Source organism: Bombina bombina, chromosome 2 (genome assembly GCF_027579735.1).
Source record: "Bombina bombina isolate aBomBom1 chromosome 2, aBomBom1.pri, whole genome shotgun sequence".
Taxonomy (NCBI): domain Eukaryota; kingdom Metazoa; phylum Chordata; class Amphibia; order Anura; family Bombinatoridae; genus Bombina; species Bombina bombina.
Genome location: NC_069500.1, coordinates 366,823,269 through 366,841,154, shown reverse-complemented (window position 1 = coordinate 366,841,154; position 17,886 = coordinate 366,823,269). Strand labels below are relative to the sequence as shown.

At 38.3% G+C, this 17,886-nt stretch overlaps 1 protein-coding gene across 1 annotated transcript in view; it reads right to left on the bottom strand.

Moving 5' to 3' along the window:
- The window catches only part of TCTN2 (tectonic family member 2), a 168,821-nt gene that overhangs the window by 104,257 nt on the left and 46,678 nt on the right, over positions 1 to 17,886 (bottom strand). The window contains exons 6-11 of the mRNA XM_053701818.1: positions 15,360 to 15,559; positions 8,807 to 8,930; positions 8,105 to 8,246; positions 7,945 to 8,010; positions 5,376 to 5,510; positions 2,872 to 2,949 (exon numbers count right to left, since the gene is read on the bottom strand). Of these exons, the coding sequence (XP_053557793.1) occupies positions 2,872 to 2,949; positions 5,376 to 5,510; positions 7,945 to 8,010; positions 8,105 to 8,246; positions 8,807 to 8,930; positions 15,360 to 15,559 (745 nt within the window). The remainder of the gene's footprint in view (positions 1 to 2,871; positions 2,950 to 5,375; positions 5,511 to 7,944; positions 8,011 to 8,104; positions 8,247 to 8,806; positions 8,931 to 15,359; positions 15,560 to 17,886) is intronic.

The following is a 17,886-nucleotide window of genomic DNA, read 5'->3' as shown; positions in this document are numbered from 1 at the left end:
ACCAGCCTAAGATTCAATAACGTGCCTTATTGCTATGTTCAACTGTATTCAGGTAGTAGTTATTTTCAAACTACAAAACCACTCGGGAATAAGTGGGTCGGTTTGGAGGTAACCTGCTTCATTTCCTCAAAAGACAGGGCTCTGACACTTATGCTCAGTAGAAGTGCAGTATCTTGCCACATCAAAAATATATTCTAAGAAGATGTATAACAAACTGCATAATTTTCACAAACAGATTGAGATGCATATAAATTATAGGTTCCCACTTCGCAAGTCTGTAGAAAAACCTGTTTTTAAGCATTTTAAAAGCCTCTTTAGTATAATTTTTCCCTTCTCATTTGCTTTGGCAATTTAGGGAGTTATGTATGCTATATAAAGCAATCCCTGATGCTACATGGAGTAAAGTTACCACTTACACTTCCCAAATTGCAGGTGAAAAATATAAAAAAATGAATAGAAGCTTCCTCTAGTGTAGAGGAAGCTTCTATTCTAGTGTAGAGGAAGCTTCTATTCATTTTTTGTGTGATTTTCTCTCTATTTCAATTTATATTTTTCACCTGCAATTTGGGGAAGTGAAAGTGTTAACTTTACTCCATTTTTGCTGCTTTTGGTAAGATAAGTAAGGATAACTACTAGCAAGGATACAGACTGTTACTCTAAGGATTTAACAACAAGCTAGCAGACTGCTGCTCTCAGGATTTAAGCTTCTCTTCACTGATGTGATAACCAGCCTGTGCAACAGAAGCAGATTCATACTTTGCCTGTCTTTGTGTGGAATAAAACAAGATTTTTGTACCTGTCTGGGAGGAATAAAGAAGCAAAGACTCCTCTGGGTTTTCCGAAGAGCACTATACTGGCTGCCCTAACGTTTCTACACTGGGGCCATCTACCCCATGCTACATACTCCGGAGGTGGATAAGGTTCTCATCGCCAGATTCTCACCACAGAATGAAAGATTAAAGAGTCCAGAGATACCATTTGATGCGAGCATACTATGCAGACTTTACTGGGTAGGGTTCTGAAAATAAAGATCCAAGAGAAGACAAACAAACTTTGGAACAAACAAACAGTTTGAGGTGTATCTAACCATCATCACCCATTTAAAGCTTCAAACTTACCTCATAAGATTGGGGTTAGTTCTGGTATGCAGAATTTTTTATTATTATCATACGGTTCCTGGAATAAGAATACTCCCTGAATACACCACAAAAAGAGATGTAGACTGTCTGAAATCCTTTGTAGCCTGAAGATAGAACTTTAAGGCACGAACCACATCCAGGTTATGAAGTAACCTCTCCTTAGAAGAAGAAGGGCTAGGACACAAAGAAGGAACAACTATTTCCTGATTGATGTTACGGTTAGACACCACCTTGGGAAGACACCCCAAACCAGTGCGAAGCGCATCCTTATCTGCATGAAAAACCAGATAAGGAGGCTTACATTGCAAGGCAGCCAGTTCAGATACTCTGCGTGCCGATGCAATGGCCAACAGGAAGAGAACCTGCCAGGACAGAATCTTAATGTCAATGGAATGCATAGGCTCAAACGGAACCTTCTGCAATACCTTAAGGATCAAGTTTAAGCTCCATGGGGGAGCAGACTGTCTAAAGATAGGCCCGATTCTGGACAGAGCCTGAACAAAAGATTGGATGTCAGGGAGCTCAGCAAGTCTCCTATGCAACAAGACTGATAATGCCGAAATCTGTCCCTTTAAGGAACTGGTGGCAAGACCCTACTCCAAACCGTCTTTGAGAAAAGAACAGAATCCTGGATACCTTCAGCTTATGCAAGGATATCCATGCTTCTCACACCAGAACAAGTAAGTCTTTCACACCTTATGGTAGATGCGACGAGTGACTGGCTACACGAGGTAGCTTGCGCTTTTATTACGGACTAGATTTACTTAATAAATAGGCCTCGAATGGCCGGGGCACTTACCACCTCCTATGACCCGGACTACAGAAACCGTTTCGTCTCCTGCACCGATGAGTAACAGAGGAAGAGAGATAGCCACACCCAGTCACATGGAATGCCTGGCAGGACCACCCCTGCACTAAGGAGAAAAATGCGCCAAAAAATTGCAGTGCAATACTCCTGCAAGTACCTCACATTACCACACATTACCAGACCCTCATCTCGCACATAACGCAGCAATGACACAATAAACAATATCATGTATAAACCCCACCTGTTCAATAACCCCCTTTCCAGGAATATTCACCCTTGATTCTGTAAAGATAAAAGGCGTCACACTGTGACCCTGTCTTCCGTGTTATCATTATGTAATAAAAATGAAACAATCTTACCAGAATCTACGCCATGGAACAGGAACACGGCCCTTCAAGTGTGACAGGTTAGTAGCATCGGTCCTGACATGGACTGTAGTGCAGAAAGCAGGCAGCCAAACTTGTCAACACTGATTGCTTGTGGAGCTGTTAATATGAGTCGGGATGAAGACTCTCCCTGCATCTCCGGACTCTACCTTTCACCCAGGCTCTCACTGAGAGGCTGACAGGACTACTTAAAACTCCAGTCCCAATGCGAAAAGTACTACCCTCCATAAGAGACTACTCCGATCTTCGGCACTTCTCTGCCATCCTCCTGTGACGAAAGGCAAAGAATGACTGGGGGATGAGGGAAGTGGGGGGAGGTATTTAAGCCTTTGGCTGGGGTGTCTTTGCCTCCTCCTTGTGGCCAGGTTCTTAATTCCCAACAGTAATGAATGAAACCGTGGACTCTCCTCCCCTTTAGATGGAAATACTGTTATTACCTAAATTCTTCCAGTGACAGGGCATGATAACTAACTCACTAATGGCTGACAAGTTAGTAGAATATTTTATCCAGCAATAAATGATGAAGATGTTAGATTACCTGGATTTCCAGATAAAGGAGTGGATGGCGAGCTGCTATTGGAGAGGAATGATGCGTTGAATTTTTGAATCAGTTGTGCTGCATAAAAAACGAAAAATGTCATAATCTCAAATATAATTTCACACTACACTTCTTAATTTGCAAATATGATTTGCATCTATTGTGGATCCTGTGGTCCTTAGTCATTTACTTTACCTAGATACTGGAATCTACAGGATTGAATCTGTTCTGAACACATTCTTATAGTTATAATCCATACTAGGCGATAAGCCTGACCAGAGGGCAGTCTATGTTTAAAAAATACAAACCCCCAAGCTAAAAGTTACAAAAAATAAAAAAAAGTTAAATTACAGAAAAAATTTGACAAAGCTATCCAAAATAAAATTTAAACCTAAACTAATACCCCTATAAAAATAAAAAATCCACCCCCAAAATGAAAAACACCCCCTATTCTAATAATAAACTACCAATAGCCCGTAAAAGGGCCTTTTGTAGGGCATTGCCCTAAGTTTAACAGCTCTTTTACCTCTAAAAAATACTAAGTCTCCCCTAACAGTAAAAAACCCTCACCCACCTAACCCCCCAAAATAAAAAAAAACAACGCTAAAAAAAAACTAAACTACCCATTGCTCCTAAAGTAGCATTTGTATGGGCATTGCCCTTAAAAGGGCATTCAGCACTTTTACTGCCCTTAAAAGGGCAATCAGCTCTTTTTCAAGCCCAAAAAAACCCTAATCTAAAAAATACATCCCAAAAATTAAAATAAAAAAGCCTAAACCTAAGCCCTAAATAGGTACTCATTGTTCCTAAAGTCCGGCGGAGGTCTTCTTCCAGACGGATCCATCATCTTCTATCTTCATCTGGAGGGAAACCCGCGCGGAGCAGAGGTGCGGACTTCAGGAACAGTGAGTACCTTTTTGGGGCTTAGGTTTAGGCTTTTTTATTTAAATTTTTGGGGTGTTTTTTTTTATTACGGTTCTTTTGGGCTTGAAAAAAAGAGCCTTTTAAGGGCAATGCCCATACAAATGCCCCTTTAGGGGCAATGGATAGTTTAGTTTTTTTAGTGTTAGGTTTTTTTTTTTTCTTTTGGGTGGTTAGGTGGGTGGGGGGTTTTTACTGTTAGGGGGGGACTTAGTATTTTTTAGAGGTAAAAGAGCTGATTAACTTAGGGCAATGCCCTACAAAAGGCCATTTTAAAGTGAATGTAAATTTTGATGCTAAAGTGCCCGGTTTTTAAAACTTTGATTAAAAACAGGGGCACTTTAATTCATAAATATTTTCATTTCACTCCTGTTGTGAAAATAAACTTACTTTTTAATCTTCACAGCAGCTCCAGCTTCCTCCATCTGTTTCAAAGCCTCTTCCTGGGTCTAAAATGAGGTATCTGGCTTCCTCCAATCACAGCAGTGAATCAGACACTGAATCCCCCGGGGGGGAATCTGTGATTGGAGGATGACCTATCAATCATTTCTGACATCAGAAATGGCTTGTGAGACCGGAGGAAGCAGCAGCTGCTGTGAAGATTAAAAGGTAAGTTTTTTGTCACAACAGGAGTGAAATGTAAATTTTGATGAATTAAAGTGCCCCTGTTTTTGATCAAAGTTTTAAAAACCGGGCACTTAAACATCAAAATTTACATTCACTTTAAGGGCTATTGGTGGTTTAGATTGTGGGGTGTTTTTATTTTGGGGGTCTTTTTTATTTTCATAGGATTAGGTATAAAAAAAAATTATTTTTGATAATTTTGTTTATTTTTTTCTGTAATGTTAGACTTTTTTATTTTTTGTAATTTAAATGTTAGTTTTTTTATTTTAATTGTAATTTAGTAGTAATTGGGGTTAATTTAGGGGGTGTTAGGTTAGGGGGCTTAGTAATTAAATTAGCTATTTGCATTGTGAGGGGGGTTGGCGGTATAGGGGTTAATATATTAATTAGGGTTATTGCGATGTGGGGGTTTAGGGGTTAATAGGTTAATTAGGGTTATTGTGTGGGTGGTTGGCGGTTAAGGGGTTAATATTTTAATTATGTTTTTTGCGGATTAAGGGTAAATTACTTTATTGTTTTGCAAAGTTGGGGTTGACGATTTAGGTGTTTGTGAATACTTTGTGTGGGAGGTTAGTCTTTTTTTTGTTATACTTCGTGCCGGGGTTACGTGTTTTTATTTTTAATTTCTTGCGGGTGTTTACGTGTTTTTTAGTTATTTTGTGCGGGCGGTTGCGTGTTTTTTTTTTTTATTTTAAGGCTTCGGTTTTGCCTACGCTGCATCAAGGTAGATTCCGAACATGGCAGGGTGGTGAAAGTATCCACCTTTGGATTCACCATTCTTTTGGCTGCCTTGCGCAGCCAACATTCCTTTAAGGATGCATGCGCAATTGGCGACGGATGCGTTACGAGCACGATTATAGTATAGATTTTACATTTTACATACAATTAATGCTTTAAGCAAAATGCCTATGTACTGTTTGTAAATCTATAAAATAAAGAAGGAAAAAATGAAAAATTACCTTGATGACTTAGGGTGATGTTTGCTGTGATGATTGAAACATTTATTTCTATTAATGTTTTGTCAAGCCAAAAAAATGTATAGTTTGCAGATACAATGATGTCCAAGCAAGTTAAAGACTGAGGCAAGGCAACTTCTGCAAAATAAACAAACATTCTATAAGGGACATTAATACTTAACACATACAGCATCTACTGCACCATATCATGGAAACCAAATATTTTCTTTTGTACTTAGCTTGTGTTAGCAAACAATCGGCTAGATCACGAGTTCTGCGTTAGCCTTAAAAAGCAGCATTGAGAGGTCCCAACGCTGCTTTTTAACGCCCGCTGGTATTAAGAGTCCTGCAGGTACAGGTGTACCGCTCACTTTTCTTCCACGACTCGAGGCTACCGCAAATCCCTTTACGTCAATTGTGTATCCTATCTTTTTAATGGGATTTGCCTAACGCTGGTATTACGAGTCTTGGAAGAAGTGAGCGATAGACCCTCTCCTGTCAAGACTCATACTGCATTTAAAAGTCAGTAGTTAAGAGTTTTATGGGCTAACGCCGGAACATAAAGCTCTTAGCTAAAGTGCTAAAAAGTACACTAACACCCATAAACTACCTATTAACCCCTAAACCGAGGCCCCCCCACATCGCAAACACTAAAATACTTTTTTTAACCCCTAATCTGCCGACCGGACATCGCCGGCACTTTAATAAATGTATTAACCCCTAAACCGCCGCACTCCCGCCTCGCAAACACTAGTTACATTTTATTAACCCCTAATCTGCCGTCCCTAACATCGCCGACACCTACCATCACCGACCTCGCATTCTATTGGCTGATTGGAACAGCCAATCGGATTGAAGTTCAATCCGATAGGCTGATTACATCAGCCAATATGATTTTTCCTACCTTAATTCCTATTGGCTGATAGGATTCTATCAGCCAATCGGAATTCAAGGGACGCCATCTTGGATGACGTTATTTAAAAGGAACCTTCATTCTTCATTAGGACTTCGTTTGAAGAGGATGCTCCGCGTCGGCTGGATTGAAGATGGACCCGCTCCGGAAAGATGAAGATAGAAGATGCTGCCTGGATGAAGACTTCTGCTGTTTGGAGGACCTCTTCTGCCCCGATCGGATGAAGACTTCTGCCGTATGGAGGACCACTTGTGCCCGGCTGGGTGAAGACGGCTCAAGGTAGGGTGATCTTAAGGGGGTTAGTGTTAGGTTTTTTTAAGGGGGGATTGGTGGGTTTTAGAGTAGGGGTGTGTGGGGGGTGGGTTGTAATGTTGGGGGGGTATTGAATTTTTTTTTACAGGTAAAAGAGCTGATTACTTTGGGGCAATGCCCCGCAAAAGGCCCTTTTAAGGGCTATTTGTAATTTAATATAGGGTAGGGAATTTTTTTTTTATTTTGGGGGGGGGGCTTTTTTATTTTATTAGCGGGATTAGATTAGGTGTAATTAGTTTTAAAATTTGTATTTTTATTTTTTTTTCTGTAATTTAGTGGGGGGGTTCACCGTACTTTTTTACTAGTTTATTTAATTTAATTGTAATTAATTGTAGGTAGTTTAGGTAATTAATTTAATTATAGAGTAGTGTTAGGTGTAATTGTAACTTTTACAGGTCAATTTGTATTTATTTTAGCTAGGTAGTTATTAAATAGTTAATAACTATTTAATAACTATTGAACCTAGTTAAAATAAATACAAAGTTGCCTGTAAAATAAAAATAAATCATAAAATAGCTATAATGTAACTATTAGTTATATTGTAGCTATATTAGGGTTTATTTTATAGGTAAGTATTTAGTTTTAAATAGGAATAATTTAGTTAATAATAGTAATTTTCTTTAGATTTATTTAAATTAGATTTGTTAGGGGGGGTTAGACTTAGGTTTAAGGGTTAATAAATTTAGTATAGTGGCGGCGACGTTGGGGGCAGCAGATGAGGGGTTAATAATTGTAGGTAGGTGGCGGCGACGTTGGGGGCGGCAGATTAGGGGTTAATAAATATAATGTAGGTGTCGGCGATGTTAGGGGCAGCAGATTAGGGGTTCATAGGTATAATGTAGGTGGCGACGGTGTCCGGAGCGGCAGATTAGGGGTTAATAGTATAATGCAGGTGGCGACGATGTCGGGGGAGGCAGATTAGGGGTTAACAAGTGTAAGATTAGGGGTGTTTAGACTCTGGGTTCATGTTAGGGTGTTAGGTATAGACATATTTTTTATTTTCCCATAGGAAACAATGGGGCTGCGTCCCCCATTGTTTCCTATGGGGAAATCGTGCATGAGCACATTTAGCCAGCTTACCGCTAACTTAAGCAACGCTGGTATCGAGGTGAGATGTGGAGCTAAATTTTGCTCAACGCTCACTTTTCTGTGGCTAACGCAGCCATTCAGAAAACTCGTAATACCAGTGTTGTTTTAAGTGAGCGGTGAAAAAAAAAAGGCTTGTTAGCACCGCACGGCTCTATCGACAAAACTCGTGATCTAGCCAAATATTATTAGACAGAATTTTAAATATTTTATACATAGAAAAAAAATAAAACTCTATAAATCTTGAAGTGAGTCTAGTACCTGAGAATGTGATGTAGTTGTTCACATTGGTAATGTTCGGATAATTCACATTAAGGTTTACGGTTCCTAGGCAATAAACACAAAATATGCTTAACATTGTAGCACAAGATTTGATTTGTTGTTGTTCTACATGAAGAGAAGTACATGAATCATACGTCACCTCCATTGCCCTTCAATACAGTTGAATTGATATCAATACTCAGAAGATCTGAGCATGTTTTTAGCTCACGGACACATGTTGCTTGGAAATTCTGTAAGTAAGCAACGGGGGCATTCCTCTCACACACACCGATTGTGGCTCGCTAGGGAAGGACACAGAAATACTCTAGATATGGGTGTCAAGCTAGTTACTTACAATGTACTAATGTTGTTGTTATTAACATTAAATTGATACATGATGAAAACGTATTATTAACTGATCCATTTAACTATAATTACATATTTACAGGTACAAATCCCCAAATCCAAACTTTTATATTAATATTTAAAAAAAAAAAATTACAATTGTTCACCGACAGTAAGTCACTATTTACTCTACCTGTGTCATTGTTTTTTTTTACCTTTCTGATTACAGTACTGTACTATCTGAGGATACTATGCATACAAAGTATATAAAACTACCTTTAGTTTACATGTATAAGCTGTATTATGACGTGTAAATATTGCCTAAATAACATAAGATATTATTGTTTACACTTAGTCCCATCCCCTCTCCAAACTGTCCCATTTTACAGATGTAAATATTTCAAAATGCAAACCTTATATATATTCTGACTAAAAAAATAAAAATCAATAACAATAGTAATCAATGTGCTCTAATTTTAATGTCTTTAGTATTTAATTCAGAAACTGTACATCATACCTGTGGAATTGTTAAATACCGATTCTGCTCTACTAAAATGGCATTCCCTTGTTTATATCCACTAGATGCACTATCTGGAATGGTTTGGAAAATGCCCCTGAAAGCAGCCTGTTGAGATGGAGACCTGTAAAAGGTATGATCATAAAGTAGTGAGATACTGGGGAATCTGTATTCTTCTTATTACTTTTTATGTATAAAGTAGCAGTAACAGTGTACAGTTGATAGATGAGCCATATGCTAAATAACATTTTACTTAATGGTCTGTGAGTCATGCATGTGAGATAAAATGAGTACCTAGCCACACCTACAGACCAGCATGTTTCTAAAGAACATGCACAGTACTATTCTCTTATATCCATTCACCAACATTGTCAAGTACTTGTATTAGTTAATTCAGTCATTTCTTTTAAAATAATTTAAAACTGTCATTTTGTTAGATATATTATCATGTTTTTTTGTGTACAAGAATACACCCCTTGGAAATTCTTGAGAATATTTATAATTTCCCCTTTGCTATGGCTAATTGGAGGAAGATATTAAATGAGCTCCTACACTTATTACTGCATAGCATGTTGCAATGCCAAGGTTCTGGACATTGCAGGATGCGCTTAAAGGACCAGTCAACACTTTAGGATTTCAGCATAAACAGGATGCATAATTTAAAAATCATAATGTAGAGCTGTACCTGTTTAAAATCTGCATTATATCCATTGAGAAAACCCGTTTTATATTTTTTTTTTCTTTCCCCGTCCTCCTGGGTCACGTGGGTGATGTTGCCTAATGCAAACTGCATATATGTATATGCAGTTTTCCTCCTCTAAGCATGCCCAATCAGAATCAGTGATGTCACATATGACATCACCGGCAAACGTGATTGCGCTTCTTTGGTGGAGCAGTGCACGTAAAAGCAGTGTGCACTGTCCACATAGGCAGAAAAGCTCCTGCACGCTCCACACAGCGTTGGGTGGGAACCGGGAAGAGACTGACAGAGGCGCGATGAGGAGGACACTCAGTGACTGTGCCCTAAGCAATGAGAGTTCCCCTTTACAATCGCAAAACATTGCCTCTCAGGCTTCAGGGATTTCATCATATTTTTCAGCAGTGCAAAGCAGCAAGAGTTAGTCAGGTTTTAAAGCAAAACGATTCGCTGCATTAAGCCTCTGATGGATTGCCTGAATAAATGGGATGTAGTGCAGCCACAGTGACCTATTTGTAAGCAGTGAGTATATATGGCAGTGAAGATCCTTCTCACTTGCGGAGCGCTATCGTCAAAGGTAAACTAAGCAATACAGATCACTTCCTGGATGAAAAGGCAACAGAGAAGTTCGAGTGTGCTTTTAGCCATAATGATCAGCTGTAGATGGGCTATGCCACAGGTCTAAGAACTTTATCTGGACCGGGCAGCCTTTCCTGTATACCGTTTAATAGTGAATTAGTTTGCTTTAAAACCTGACTAACTCTTGCTGTTTTGCACTGCTGAAAATATGCTCAGATATGCCCAGATAAACTGCATTAAAGGGACTTAAAAGTCAGAAAACGAACTGCTTTAAATTACAGGTTATTTTCTGATAAAATACCCTTAAGAATGTGTTGTTGGTTTTTTTTTGTGATATGGTAAGCTAAGAAATAGTGTATATATAGGGAGTAATTAAAGGTCCTGTGTTCTTAAAACCCAGATCAACTATTCCTGTTCTGCAAGTACATTTCATAACTGTAGTTAATATGTGTGCATGTATGTATGTATGTATGTATGTATGTATGTATGTATGTATGTATGTGTGTGCATATTTGTATTTGTGTGTTTATGTATGTGGGTGTACTATATATGTTTGTGTGTAATATTCCCAATAAAGACATTTTATTAAAAATAACTGCTACGGTAGCATATAAAATATCACTCTTTCACAGCCAGTCTTTTGTGCATTTGCAGCTCATGATGGTTATTTGGCATAAGAACCTATGGATCCCAAAAATGGTTTGTTTGTTTTTTTTTTGTTTTTTTTAGTTCAGGCCAATCAGACAATAACTTAAGTTAAAATAAGTTAACCTCAATGCATTGATAAATTAAACCATTGGTTGGTAAAAGTGTTGTTTGATTCTCTTTATATTGTGTATGAAGTATAAAATAAAGGGACCAGCACTTTTATGTACCTCACACCTCCTGTAAAATAATCAGGATTGTATACAGATAATACGTCTCTTTTCCACTTAACAGTTCATTTTTTGTGTCTTTTTTTTTTTTTCTAAAACCTTGGGGTACATTTTTTTCAGTTGGAGAAGTAATCCATAAAGTTCTTATTAATGCTAGTTAAAGAGCCTAATTCAAAGCATAAGTGACTAGACCCAACGTCAGAATTCAAACCAGTAACTACCTGCGTCAGAGATAAAACTATTAACTAGTATAAATAAAAGCCCAAACTCAATGCAGTAGCTGCTAAAATCAAACTTTATTAGGGGCTAATTTAACTCACTATCTATTTGCATAATAGTTAATCATAGAGAAATAAATGGATACTAAACCTAATTTTTTTTATGATTCAGATAGAGCATGAAATTTTAAGCAACTTTCTAATTTACTCCTAATATCAATTTTAATTTGTTCTCTTGGTTTACATACATACACATAGATACATAAATGTTTATTATAAAAAAGGATGCTCCTACATCTATCAGCTGTATATTTATTTTGTTTTTTTGGTTTTATGCTGTGTTGACTGGTCCTTTAAGTCTATTTGTGGCGATGGGGGGGGCACAATTATTTACAGGTGAATTACAAGAAAAGTGGGAAAATGAATAACATTATTTCATTAAACATGATCACAAATTGTGGAGCAAAACCTTTCACAAGCACGATATTTGAGCGCCACTCGTAATACCAGCACGTGCAAATGTGCGCTAGTAATACCAGTTAAGTGCAATACAAACGAGACTTTGGGTTCGCATTGCATGGAAGCTACACACTTCCATAGGCTCCAATGGGAGCCTCTATCTGATGCCGAGACACAGCACAGAACCTAGCGCAGCAAAGTTTAAATATATATGTATATACACATATTAACACACAAATATATATGTATATAAGCATATACATATATATTTACAGTTCTGACACAGTCCCCATAGACTGATATGCAAAGGCACTTTTCAGTGCTGTTTTTTTTCTTTCTAACACCCCACATACACTCACTTTAACCCCTTATAACTGCTTTGTGCAGTTATAAAAAAAATGCTCATATTGGGGGGCGTGTCCGAGCAGCGTACCTGACAGGACGCATCTACTGAGAGCTCTGAAAGATACCTCAATAATCCGTCGATTAAAGAGCATTTAACAGCCAAATCAAGCCTATAAATAAGCATACAACAGCCGCAGTGGTTACAATAGATATATCACAAAGCTTGATTCCTGTTTTTATGACATCAGGGCTACAGTTCGGCAACTCAAGACCTAAGGCGGCGGCCTATACATAGGTAACGACCCCCCCCCCCGGTTACACCGGGTCTACAGTGCTGGCAGCAGTTGTTTGCCTTACTGACTCTCATAATATTGCAAGGCTTTTATATCCATAGAGGGAGAGATTTAAAACTATAACTTTAGTGACTACGCATCTAGCTGACATCGAAAATGGCGGATGTGGCGGGAGAATGTTTCATGCAATGCTCTGACCCACGCCTAGAAAGACTTGAACACCTTATGAAAAAGCTGATAGACAAAGCCCCTTATGATTATCTGATATTACGGGTGCTTCCTGCCTCGAATGAGCTAACAGAAACAGTGTGCTCCGGAGGTATGATGCCCCCGTCCCACCCGGTGTCACATCAGTTACAGAGGGGCCCGCAAGCAATACAGAGTGCTGCTACGACACCTCGCAAAAAAAAGAAGGGAACCCAGCTTGAAAAATATTCCAAAGAGATCACCTTGCAAAGAGGACCCTCATCAGGAGAACCGGCCCAATGGCTAATGAAAGGAAAGGTGTTGCAGCCAGCGGCTGGGAGGAGACCGGACTTCGTTAAAGAGGAGCTGTACCAACCAGGACTGCAGGGCTTTGCGACCCGCAGTGCATCGGCGACTCTTTGGAAGTTGATGGTGCGACTTCCTATGTTACATCCACCACACAGACCTCATTGTCGCTCAAGCTCACTTAAGACAGACGGGACCCAGGTTTTTGTTCCCTACGATGTTTGCATCTTTAGATCTGGGGTAGGGTAACCTGCAGATGCCCTCTCTGGAAGGAACGCTGAATTTAATAAGATGATACTAGCATCCAAAGAGCAAATGTATTATAGCTAGTTTAAAGTTAGATTTTCTGGCAACCCGTGGCATGAACTGTTCACCAGCTATTTCTACAGTTATATCATTAAGGTACTTAATACTAAGAGCATTGTTCACTAGGTTGATTTAAAGGTTTTACCGATTAGCTGCACTTCAAGATGTTTCTGAGAGTGTCTATTTTACATTGTCAATATGTCAGTCTTTTATAGTCTAGCATCAGTTTGCATGAATATGTTTAAAAGCCTAAAGTTGTATTATAATAATATTAGCTGCCACGCAGTGTTACCCTATATTTATTTATTCATATTATGGTATTATGTATGAGGTCTGCCTTAAGTTATATTTCAGACGCTAATTATGATGGAGACACTAAGGATATTGCTGTGTTCTTACAATGAATATGTGCGCCTTCTCTGGGGGTATGTGGGGGACCCTTGGAGGGCATTTAATGTAATACAAGTGCACGGTAAGATAAGGCATTCTCATTCCTCTGTCAAAGCAAGAACTATTGCCAGCTCCTCCCTAGTGGTCAGCGGCCGAGGCCACGGGGGCGATGCTACTAAGATTCACTTTGCTCTTGATAAGAAAAGGTTGGTCTAGGATAATGTTTAAAATACCATTAGGAGAGATTATATTAACACAGCAGATGCCATCTTCACACACGGTATTATCTTGTGTAATAGGCAGTTATACTAACACTGTTTGGGTATGGTCAGCTATAACAAACGGCTCAAGGATTTACTTTCCCATAACCCCCTCATCACAGCTTGTGACATGTATTATCCCCATCCTAAGCCTTGTAATCCCATCACAAGCTGACTCATGATATATCTGTGCCCCATATAACTTATAATTCATGCTGTTACACATTAGCACTAGGCTATATTCATAATTTAACACCCATAGCAATTGATGTCTCTCCCTCTTGTATGAAAATTGTTGGTGCAAGAAGCCGTTATAATATTATGTTTAGGTTTTTGTTTTGTTTTTTAAATCATATTACCCCTACTCTCACTGTTTGTTTTAATGCAAATAAGGACCCAAGAGTGGCCCAAATCATCTATATAGGGGAGAAAAGGAGGATTGTAGTCAAAGAAATGTATGTTTTCCTTAATTCCTATGCATTGACTTTAATACTGTTTCTATGTCAATAACGTATGTCACTTACTACTCCTCAATAAAAAAAAAAAAAAAAAAAAAAATGCTCATATTGAACTGTCCCACTCTATTTTGGGGGAAATTGGAAAACATTTTTTTCATTAAAGGGTCAGAATTGTTGTTGTTTAAAAAGGATAGATAATCCCTTTATTAACCATTCCCCAGTTTTGCATAACCAACACTGTTATAGTAATACACGTTTTACCTCTGTAATTACACCTTGTATCTATGCCTCTTATAACTGCCCACTTATTTCAGTTCTTTTAACAGATTTGCAATTTAGTCAATCAGTGCTCACTCCTAGGTAACTTCACGTGCGTGAGCCCAATGTTATCTATCTGACACACATGAACTAACGCCCTCTAGTGGTGAAAACCCATCAAAATGCATTCAGATTAGAGGCGGCCTTCAAGGTCTAAGAAATTAGCATATAAGCCTACCTAGTTTTAGCTTTCAACTTAGAATACCAAGAGAACAAAGCAAAGTTGGTGATAAAAGTAAATTGGAAAGTTGTTTAAAATTGCATGCCCTCTCATCGGGTGGATAGATTAAAAGTGTTAAGCTGTTTATTTATTGAATGTAAAAACTAGGAATTCACTGTATACTTTAGACCGGGCTCTGTCATTATAAGAGTTGGTCTTGTTGTTTATCTTTTTCTTTTTTTTTCTTATGTGGATTTATGTTGTAACAAACTCCTGATGCTCGTCAATAAAAAAAAATAAAAAAAAAATTACATGCCCTCTTTGAATCATGAATTTTTATTTTGGACTTGACTGTCCCTTAAATTAGAGATCTGATATCTGGTAAATGATTGCTAGCGCTAAGTGCTACTGCGAGCTTGCGGTAGCATTAACCAGCCACTCGTAATAAGTGCTCCATTTGTAATCTAGCCTTTATGGGGAATTATAATGTTTATGTTATTGACCTATTACAATGAAGTAATAACTAGTATATCACCAAGCCACAACTAAAGTGCTTAGTGATCACCACATATCTATATTTTATAGGAATATGCAAAGTACTGTTTGCTTATCTCAGTAAGCCAATATTGTCAACTACAGCATTATTTTTAATCCATTCAAAAAAAGGATACAATGAATTGTGAGATGAATATTTCATACTTACACTGTGGAGCCTTGGTAAAAATAGCCCAGAAATGGGGAATTGTTCATGGAGGACTGAACACATAGGAAAGGGAACCAGTCAGGAACCTGGTTATTAGGCTGAGTACTACACAGCTGGTCAAAAGCAGGAGCAACGTTTCCACCAAACACTTCTGTGTAGCAGAATCCATTAAACAGTGCCTTCATATCTGCATTGCATTCCTATTAGTTACAAAAGAAAGCATTCAAAATGATTTTGTTTTTCTTTACTAAATCCATAGCTATGATTGCCACTTCAAGGTATCTTATAAGGACATTAAATATGTGGGATTTCATGTAACAAATACTGTATGTAAATGCAATTAAACTGGTGCATAAGTAAATAGTATGCTACTATTTTAAGGCACATTGTAATATAAAAGCTATTAAAAAAGACAACTGTTTGTCTGTCAGTCAAGAATATGATCCAAGATCAGCATCTAGAAAGTGTTTAAAGTGATGCTCTCTGAGTCTAGGCAGCTACTAAATAATATTTATGAACCTTCTTGCCTGTCAGTATCCACCTTCAGCAGCTCTGTATCCTGCAAAGTCAGTAGGAGTTTTATAAAGCAGTCTTTCTTTTAATATAATCTCATAATGTGTCTTAAAGTTATAGGGCAAGAATAAAAAGCAAAGGGAACAAGGGGAATCCCTGATGTTTACCTCTACACACAGGAAAGAAAGCCCTAAAATCTAATTTATTGTATGCAGAATCTCATGAAAAAAAAAAAAACTCTCCTCTGGGACTTAACTGTGCAGAAAGGTTTATAGAAATTTTAGTAATGCAGAAGTTAGTCAAGAATGTGTACGACAGATTTGTAGTATTGAAAGTATGGATGAAGAATGAGATCTTTGTAGTTACGGAACATATAACTATGATTTAGAATAAAACTCACTTTGTCGGGTCCTGTAAGTGTAAATATTTTTTTATTTGATATTTAAGAGCATTAGATTAAAAAGGGCCGCAAACATTTGGAATGGATATGGGTCACCTGTGAGAGTGAGGGCTTTCACTGCTTTTAGATCAAACAAAATGGACCAACAAAACTACGACCCATGGTTCAACAAGGTTTCTTTTGTGGCCCAAGTTAATAGTTATCAGAAAATAAAAAGCATGTGCATTATATTTAGCAAAAGGGTATGTATAATGTAAAGTGGCCAAAGCCAATTCAGCTATTTGTAACCCTACTTGGCACAGGGTGGATAAAAAAAAAAAAAAAAAAATTTAAAAACAATATTTATGCTTACCTGATAAATGTCTTTCTTTCTGGACATGGAGAGTCCACGACGTCATTCTAATTACTAATGGGATATTTAACTCCTAGCCAGCAGGAGGAGACAAAGAGCACACCCCAGGAAAGCTGTTAAATGTAACTTGCCCTACCCATAATTCCCAGTTATTCAGCCGAAGGAAAATGAAAAAGGAGAAACACAAGGGTGAAAGGTGCCTGAGCCTTACTCAAAAAAACTGCCGAACTATAATTAAGAAGAGGGTGGGGTCATGGACTCTCCATGTCCAGAAAGAAAAATTTATCAGGTAAGCATCAATTTTGTTTTCTTTCCTATGACATGTAGAGTCCACAACGTCATTCCAATTACTAGTGGGAACCAATACCCAAGCTAGAGGACACGGAATGAACAAGGCAGGAGGACCTAAACAGAAGGCACCACTGCTTGAAGAACCTTTCTCCCAGAAGAGGCCTCAGCCGAGGCAAAAGTATCAAATTTGTAGAATTTGGAAAAAGTATCTGTTCCACAGAAGCTTCATTTTTGAAAGCCCAAGAAGAAGAGACAGGCCTAGTGGAATGAGCCGTAATTCTCTCAGGAGGCTGCTGTCCAGTAGTCTCATAAGCAAAATGAACCAAACTTCTCAACCAGAGAGAAAGAGTAGTAGAAGAGGCCTTCTGACCCTTACGTTTTTTCAGAGAAAACCACAAACAGGGCAGAAGACTGCTGAAAATCTAGTAGCTTGTAAGTAAAATTTTAGAGTGCGCACAACATCCAGGTTATGCAAAAGACGTTCCTTATGAGAAGGATTAGGACAAAAAGAAGGAACAACAATTTCCCGATTGATGTTTAGATCCGACACCACTTTAGGGAGAAACCCCAATTTAGTACAAAGGACCGCCTTATCTGTATGAAAGATAAGGTACAGGGAAATCACACTGCAGAGTTGAAAGCTCAGAAACACCCGACTCCATGAGAAAACTGTAGCTTCACACACATAAAGGTATTAACGTCATACCTTATGGTAAATCCTGCGAGTAACAGGTTTACGAGCCTGAAGCATAGACTCAATGACCGCTTCTGAAAAACCATGTCTGGACAGAACTAGGTGTTCAATCTCCAAGCAGTCAGCCTCAGAGAATCCAGATTTAGAAGTAGGAATGGACCCTGAAGTAGAAGGTCCTTCCTAAGAGGTAACCTCCAAAAGGTGGAAGAGATGATTTCTTCACCATATCCAGAAACCAGATCCTGCGAGGCCATGTAGGAGCTAATGAAAACATTGA